Here is an 8,849-nt window from a genome sequence, read left to right as displayed (position 1 = left end):
CCCCCCCCCCCCCCCCCCTCCTTAGCAATGCCCACTGAAGATTAATTAAGCAGTAGAGTAAGCCAGCCTATCACAAAATCCTTAATATTGGGGGTATGGGGATGGTTGGGCTTCTTATTCCCCCCTCTGCTTCTTTACCTCTGTAAACTTGTAGAGCTAGTTATTTTTCGATAATGACCCAGCAACCAAACAAATAACGAGCCAGCAACAGCCTGAATCCTCGATAATGCAATGGGTTGAGAAGCTGTTCTGTTTTGGTACTACTTTTGCGACTGAAAAGTTCCGAACGCTCTATACGTACAAAGTATACATCTCTGGAGCAAACAATACAAACATACCGCATTTAAATTAACAACTACAGGCCTGAACACATGAATCTCCATATAAAATCCATGAGTTCGGTTGTTTTCTGAATCTAGATCTGCCGTGCACAAACCGTTCATCACAAGCAAATTCCCAAGGCAAGTAACTCATACTCTAGCCGACAAGAGTAGTTCCCCTTCTTTTAACGCAGTTTCTTCGACAACACTGACTGCAATCCGACGGTCAGTTTTCAACAATATTTCATTTTATAAACAGACCACATGCAACCAAATGCACACATCTCATCAATTTAAACAACATAAAGCGGTTTCATACACTATTTCCCCCAGAAAACTGAACTTCATACAGTAATTAACGTTGGAACACGGGTGCAAAAGTTCGTCTGCTAGTCCCATTTGACGAAAGAACATTATCCTAAGCGATACTAAAACATAAACAGAACACACAATATCTGCCTTTACCGCCACAGCAGAATAACAGCATATCTGTGTACTTGATTTTAGTCTAAAACAGGGAAACTGACAAGAAGTGTTAACAGAATGGAATGATTTGCACGGAACTATACAACCGCGCATTAATCGATCGCCTGCGCAGGTTGACTGGTTGAGTGATTCGGATTCGATCAAACTTTCGCACAAAAACTCCTGTTTTCTTTAAATAACTGAAGAAAGGAGGAATAAAGAGGTTACACACCTCGTCTCAGTGATTATTAAAAATAATGGTCTCAGTTCGCGGTCATGAAAAAGCTCGCTGAAGCTCGCATTTTTCATGATCCGCCAACTTCGACCATTATTTTTAATAATCACTGAGACTCGGCATGTAACCTCTACTTATGCACTGAACAAACATTAGTGATACTCACTTCAAAAAGGAAAGCCATATGGTTTGGACCCATAACAGTTTCCCTGATGTTCACATTGCGCATCGCAGACAAAACTGAAGGTGAAGTAAAACCATGTCGACTGATTCTGTCAGACACCTCACGTAGCCTGTAAATATACAAAACATTTTTAAAAATCAATAACGTGATAATCGGACCCCACAGTAACAGACGATAATGAGTACAACCACAATGTAGGTCACCTGAAATTTCCTATTGAAATTTGTGAAGCCGGTCAAATGTCCTATTCATGTTGATTAAGTCAGGACATTTGTCCGATTAGCACAAATGTGTAGCAACATCCCTGAGATTTGAGCCTGTGACAGAAGGTGCCAGTCCGAATATCACAGTTCTTGGTTGTGTTCTTTTTACATTACTGCTTGGTAGTGGTATATTCTATGGTTGTAAATCAGCAACAAAAAAATGGTTTCCATGAATTAGGGTTTGGGTTCTTTTCTTTCTTTATTTGGTGTTTTACGTCGTTTTCAACCACGAAGGTTATATCGCGACGGGGGAAGGGGGGAGATGGGATAGAGCCACTTGTCAATTGTTTCTTGTTCACAAAAGCACTAATCAAAAATTTGCTCCAGGGGCTTGCAACATAGTACAATATATTACCTTACTGGGAGAATGCAAGTTTCCAGTACAAAGGACTTAACATTTCTTACATACTGCTTGACTAAAATCTTTACAAAAATTGACTATATTCTATACAAGAAACACTTAACAAGGGTAAAAGCAGAAACAGAATCCGTTAGTCGCCTCTTACGACATGCTGGGGAGCATCGGGTAAATTCTTTCTCGTCCCAACCAATATGGGACTCCCCCTAACCCGCGGGGGGTACCTTTTTAAATGTGTGCATCTGCTTATAGTCATACATTACAGTGAACACAGTAATTTTAGTCATAGAAAGTCAAATTAAGGTTCTGCCATGATCTAAATGATGTAGAAACTTCCTATCAAGTCCAAATAACTATTCGACAATTGCCCCAGTTTTAGATCATGTGATTGTGTGACATAGTGCAATGTTTTTTGCCTCTCTCTCACCCTCAGCAGACGTTCACATCAGACATTAGAATAAATTAATAAAAAGATAATGCTTCAGTAAACAAGAAGAGCAAACGCTCGATCGAGTCACTTTCGCAGTTCTGAATATTATATGAGGCATCAGATGGACAGGAAGAAATTGCTATTCACAACACAATGAGTCACGTTCACATAAAATTTGAGCCCGGTCACTTTTATAGTTTCCGAGAAAAGCCCAACGTTAAGTTGTGTGTTGCCGAACAGAAAAGGCTAGTTATCTCCCTTGTTTTTCTGATAACGTTCGTAAAAGGCTACAGATGTAAATACTTTGATGTAAAGAATAATCCTACAAAGTTTCAATCACATCCGATGAACTTTGTCAAAGATATAAAATGTCTAATTTTTCCTTTGACGCTGACCTGTGACCTTGAAAAAGGTCAAAGGTCAACGAAACCATCGTTAAAGTGTAGAGGTCATTGGAGGTCACGACTAAACAAAATATGAGCCCGATCGCTTTGATAGTTTCCGAGAAAAGTCCAACGTTAAGGTGGTGTCTACGGACGGCGGCCGGACAGACTAACACTGACCGATTACATAGAGTCACTTTTTCTCAAGTGACTCAAAAAATAATTTAAAGCGACAAAGCAGCTTGTTGTGCATTAAAGAAAGATGAAAAGCATGAGAAGTATGGTATCCCTGTGTCATACGTTACTGAATTTGACGGACACAGTGACTACAAAAAACAGAATTCAAACTCAAGATTACAACAATACAGAATTGAGAAGTGCTCCAAAATGCAACTTTCACTCACACTTATTTAATCCACTACAAACAGAACAAGGAAGCTAAAAATAGACACTAAGCTTATTTCCTGTGTCAAACGTTACTGCATTTGACTAAGAGACACTGTATTAGACTAAGAGACACTGCATTAGACTAAGAGACACTGCATTAGAGATTGACAGTGACTGCCCCCAAAATTTGAATTCAAAAGCAAAAATGGACAATATAGAATAAAAACTCCCCTTACCAAGAATGTACACCCACACACTAAATTGACTAATGTCATACAGCTCAAACAAATAATGGAAGCTTAAAATAGACACTCAGCTCATTTCTCGTGTCATACGTTACTGCACCGGACACAGTTAGTGAGTTACAACACAAATATTTGAATTCAAAAGCAAGATGTGGACAATACTGAATTAAAAAATGCTTTAACCAGGAATGTACACCCAGACACTTATTTTGCACAACTGAAACAAAACATGGAACCTAAAAATAGACACCAAGGTCATTTCTCACGTTACAGCAGTAGAGACAGACACAGTTACCATACAAAAATCTGAATTCAAAAGCAAACAAGAGGCGAAGCCATCAAGGCTCACGTAAGAAATCGACAAACAGTAACACAAACTCAATCACTCCGTCACACATACACACACACACACACACACACACAGAAAGAGCATAGGTGAAACTGTGCAAGAAAGCGAGACACTAGATCTAGATCTGTCTGTCTGCATGTAGCCTACTTACAGGGACACGACTGCCAACTAGTCTCAGCCCGCTCAAAATAATAATGACCGAGACTTTCAGTACTTCCTTCGCGTGACGTCTAACCCGCTTACGTCATAATGTGACGTCAATGTAATGTGACGTCTTCAAATGTTAGAGTTTCTACCACAGACATACACACGCACGCACGCACGCACATACGCACGCACAGACAGACAAAGTTACGATCGCATAGGCTACACTTACGTGAGCCAAAAATGGACAATACAGCTCGAACAAATTATGGAAACTAAAAATAGACACCAAGCTCATTTCTTGTGTCATACGTTACTGCACTCGAGACGGACTCAGTTAACACACAAAAATTTGAATTCAAAAGCAAGAAATGGAAAATACAGATATTAAAAATGCTTTTACCAGGAATGTACACCCATACACTTATTTCGCACAACTCAATCAAATCATGGAAGCTAAAAATAGACACCAATCTCAGCAGAAGATCTCTCATTCGTTACCTGGACACAGCATTACTGCCCTGTAATAAATCTATAACTATAGTATAGTATACTAGATGATTACCCGCTTCGCCGGGAAGAAGTAGAGCCGAATTTGCCGGGTGTACGCCGGCTTTGCCGGCGCACGAAGGAAAGGAGATAAATGCGCAAAACACTGGAGACCTTCTAAAAATAGTAACGTGCAGTGACCTTCTAAAAATAGTAACGTAGTAACGGGAATATGGATTGACGCCCCACGGAGGGAGATAATCGCGGCTGAAAACACTGGAGAAGATAAGGAAGAGTTACTGGTAGTGGATCCCGACAACAACAACAAACAAGAAGGGCAAAGCCCATACGACTCAAGGTCAAATAACTAAACCTAGCAATGACATCATACACTAAGAACTGCTTTACACATTTTTCCTACCAAAATACATGTGACCCAAGGTCAAGGTCATCCAAGGTCATGCAACACAAAGCTGTTAATTCAAGACATAGGAAGTACAATGGTGCTTATTGGCTCTTTCTACCATGAGATATGGTCACTACCTTATTTTGGTCACATTTCATAAGGGTCAAAGTGACCTTGACCTTGATCATATGTGACCAAATGTGTCTCATGATGAAAGCATAACATGTGCCCCACATAATTTTTAAGTTTGAAACAGTTATCTTCCATAGTTCAGGGTCAAGGTCAAATATGTATACAATCCAACTTTGAAGAGCTCCTGTGACCTTGACCTTGAAGCAAGGTAAACCAAACTGGTATCAAAAGATGGGGCTTACTTTGCCCTATATATCATATATAGGTGAGGTATTCAATCTCAAAAACTTGAGAGAAAATGGGAAAAATGTGAAAAATAGCTGTTTTTTAGACAACATTTATGGCCCCTGCGACCTTGACCTTGAAGCAAGGTCAAGATGCTATGTATGTTTTTTGGGGCCTTGTCATCATACACCATCTTGCCAAATTTGGTACTGATAGACTGAATAGTGTCCAAGAAATATCCAACGTTAAAGTTTTCCGGACGGACGGCCGGACGGACGATTCGGGTGAGTACATAGACTCACTTTTGCTTCGCATGTGAGTCAAAAACAACAAAAAATCGGTTCAGCGCGCACAGCGATGCGCAGAGCACGTGTTGAAATATCTCATCGATGAGGTTGTGTCCGGGGTGTAGCTGAATACGGTGTCCAAATTTTAAAAAGATCCACCGAGAACTTTGGCCGTGCATCGCGAACAGACAGACAGACAGACAGACACTAGTCGTATATATATATAGAAGGTAATAATACACTTAAGCGTTGTAAATTCGTAGCTCAGAATCCACTGCAATTTGAGCCTCCAATTTTGCTGAACCTGCTCTCGTAAGCATAACAAGTAATTTTTAGATACCTTTGAAGTCACGGAACTGTACTGTAGAGATGCCTTTTGTTTAGTTTACATGGGTTTTTAGAAACAGAAGGAAAACATCGGCACAGCCACGTTTTCCGAGGGGGGGTGGGGGGGGGGGGGCTTTTCTCATCATTTGCGTCGATGAAATGACCAAATTCATGAGTTATATTTAAGTTTGGAGCTCAATCCGTCAATTCATTTCACAAAAAATATTCTTTGGTTTGATTAATAAAACTATAACAGTAAAAGGAGTTGCAACTTGTATTCAAAAATTTATTTATTTATTTTATTTACGAGGATTTATATCACGCACGTATCTCACCACACAAGGCGCATGTTACCTATTAATGCCGTGTGAGATGGAATTTTTTACACAATATATCACGCATTCACATCGGCCAGTAGATCGACTGCCTTTAGGCGCTGCATCCACCTTTCACGGCCTATTATTCCAGGTCACACAGGTATTTTGGTGGACATTTTTATCTACGCCTATACAATTTTGCCAGGAAAAATAAGTCCATAATGCCACTAGATTGTGAGCTATGAATTTTAACGCTTAACTTCATACGGTAATCTTGAACTTTAGTGTGTTAAATTCATAGCTCAGAATTCAGAGGCATCTAAGCCTCCAAATTTGCAGAACCTGCACCTGTAAGTATAATAGTCATTTTAGATCCCTTTGAAGTGACGGAATAAACTGTACCTTTATGTACAAGTGCATTTCGTTTACATGCGTCAAAGACGGAATTATCCGTGAATTCCGACTGGGGACGTAACTCTGTCAAGTAAATGATGTCCCTTGGTTAAAAACGTAAGCTTTTTGGCGTCCTTTTCGTCGATCAAAGAACCAAATTAATTAATTATGCTTAAGTTTGGGGCTCAATCCGTCAATTAATTTCACAACAAATGTTCTTTGGCTTGTTTACAGGGACTTGTATCAAAAATACAGACCTGTTTACCCCTAAAACATTGCATGTGTATTTTCTGGGAGCAAAATGAGGCAAATGTGTAGTTTTGTAATTGAATGTGTAGAATTTCTCGTCGACCTATCACAACAACAAGAACAATGATTGCTACTTTTTACCACATGTATTGATTGACTGACGGAAAAATGGGAATTGCAGACAGTGCAATGAGCATGATGTTTTCCTTTCCGCGAAGACAAGGCATGGGTAGTCCTGATGATATTTTGGCAGAAAGACTTGGTTCGGCGCATTGCTCGTCTTTTTCTTTTTGGTCGGTGGCCTTTCGGAGTCATTTTCTTCACAGTTCTCATCTTCACTTTCGTGTGCTCTGCGTTCAGCCATTGTGTCGAAACGCCCGCATGGTTTGGCAGTAACGCTTTCAGTTGTGCCCGGCATTTGCTTGGAGAAGCCTATTCGGCATTAACAAGCTACAACGCAACGCCCGTGGGCGCTTTACGCGCTGCACGCAGCAAACGACTGCTGGCCGAAAACATGGATTGGAAAATGGATCGGTCAAGGGAGATGAAGAAAATTACGGATTGTGATATGCGTAGCCGAAACAATACCGTTTGCGTGCAGGGACGGGGCGGTGTGAGAGCACAACGGGACAAGGAACAGGTGTAAAGACGAAAAAGAAATTTTTTTTAAATTTTTTTTATTTTTAAATACCGTTTGCGTAGAAAACGACAGACTTGCGTAGTATATTATTCAAATTCGTAGTTTACTACGCTCAATGTGTAGTGTAAACAGGTCTGAAAATAAGTAAAGAATGCCACTGAATTCTGAGCTATGAATTTAACACACTAAAGTTCAAGATTACCATTACCCTGTATAACCACATTGTCCTGAAAGACAAAGCAGATAAACAGACAGAAAAAGTGAAAAACAATGATTCACACAATGTTTGAAGGCTCTAGTCTAAATGCTTTGAGTGGACAGCAGATAGGCGCACGATCTTCGGCAAAGGAAAAACAGTAGTGTACGGCATGGTGACAAGCGAAATAAATACAAACCTCTCAGTTAACTGATCGTCAGTACCAGGTAAAGGATGTACTACAAAATGTAGGGACGACATAATTCCTCTGTTCTGGGTTCATTCAACCTCCAGTTTCAACAAATTTCAAACAAATTGCTTGGCCGTCAATCTGTTGGGAGCACCATGATGCTGCCCTGTGTTGAATAGTAAGCCGTGCTTTCATTGGCCAATCTCAGCAGACAACTTAAAAAATGAAAACCGTGTGTCTAAATTTGTACACAAAAATAATGTATCAACATAAAATCTACTTTTTGTTGACACGCTTACAATTCTTGCCATTTGTTGCACAGAGGAAAAATTATTCAAATGCATTTACATTATCTGCGTTACAACAATTATCAAGGGAACGAACTGGGGAAAATACTTTTTCTGGAAGATAAAGAGTCTTTGCCCTTTAATTCTCCCTCTCACCAAAGAGCTTTCGTAGCCTGCGAAGGAAAAGCTCGATCTTTGCTTTCAACATTGTTCTTTTGGCAAACAATGTTGACTGCGCTTGAGAGCAAAGATTGAGCTTTACCTTCGCAGGAGATTGCTTCATATAATTATATTCTCGATCAATGCATCAGTGACAGTGGCATGTCTCTTACGTTATAACTGACACGCTGCAGTACAAACAAAGGAGAGAGAGACAGACAGACAGACAGACAGACGGACAAACAGGCAGACAGAAGGACAGACAGAAAAACAGAAAGAAGACAGACAGACAAAAATACAGAGAGACAGACAGACAAACAGACAGACGGACAGACGGACTGACAAACAGATAGACAGGCGGCCTACCAACAGGCACATACGGACAGAAACACAAACAAACAGACAGACAAACAGATAGACAAACAGACAAAGAGACACACAGACCAACGGACACACAGAAAAACAGACAGACAGAGAAGAATCAACAGCCAAACAGACAAACAAACAAACAAACAAACAAACAAACAAAGAGATAAGCAGACAGAAAGAAGACAGACAGATAAAAAAAAACCCAGACAAACAGACACACAGACAGACAAACAGACAGGCAAAAAAACAGACAAACAGACAGACAAACAAACAGGCACAAAAACAGACAGACAAACGTCCGTATAGTATTGAATGAAGAAACAGCCTTGCTGGGCCTTCAACCACGTAAAAACATTTCTCTGCAGGCAGTAGAATATATACATTATTTGATAATAGTCGCTAAAATGTGCATTGGCAAAT

The 8,849-nt window shown here is 40.0% G+C and overlaps 1 protein-coding gene across 1 annotated transcript in view; it reads right to left on the bottom strand.

The window, feature by feature from the left end:
- Positions 1 to 7,777, bottom strand: part of LOC138979834 (E3 ubiquitin-protein ligase UBR5-like) — a gene marked incomplete in the record, with an annotated part of 271,386 nt that extends 263,609 nt beyond the window's left edge. The window contains 2 exon segments of the mRNA XM_070352585.1: positions 1,187 to 1,313; positions 7,624 to 7,777. Of these exon segments, the coding sequence (XP_070208686.1) occupies positions 1,187 to 1,313; positions 7,624 to 7,685 (189 nt within the window).
- Between the last annotated feature and the right edge of the window lie 1,072 nt (positions 7,778 to 8,849).

Source organism: Littorina saxatilis, linkage group LG11 (assembly GCF_037325665.1).
Source record: "Littorina saxatilis isolate snail1 linkage group LG11, US_GU_Lsax_2.0, whole genome shotgun sequence".
In the NCBI taxonomy this organism is placed as follows: domain Eukaryota; kingdom Metazoa; phylum Mollusca; class Gastropoda; order Littorinimorpha; family Littorinidae; genus Littorina; species Littorina saxatilis.
Note: the sequence above shows the minus strand (reverse complement) of the source record. Positions and strands in the feature narration are given on the sequence as shown.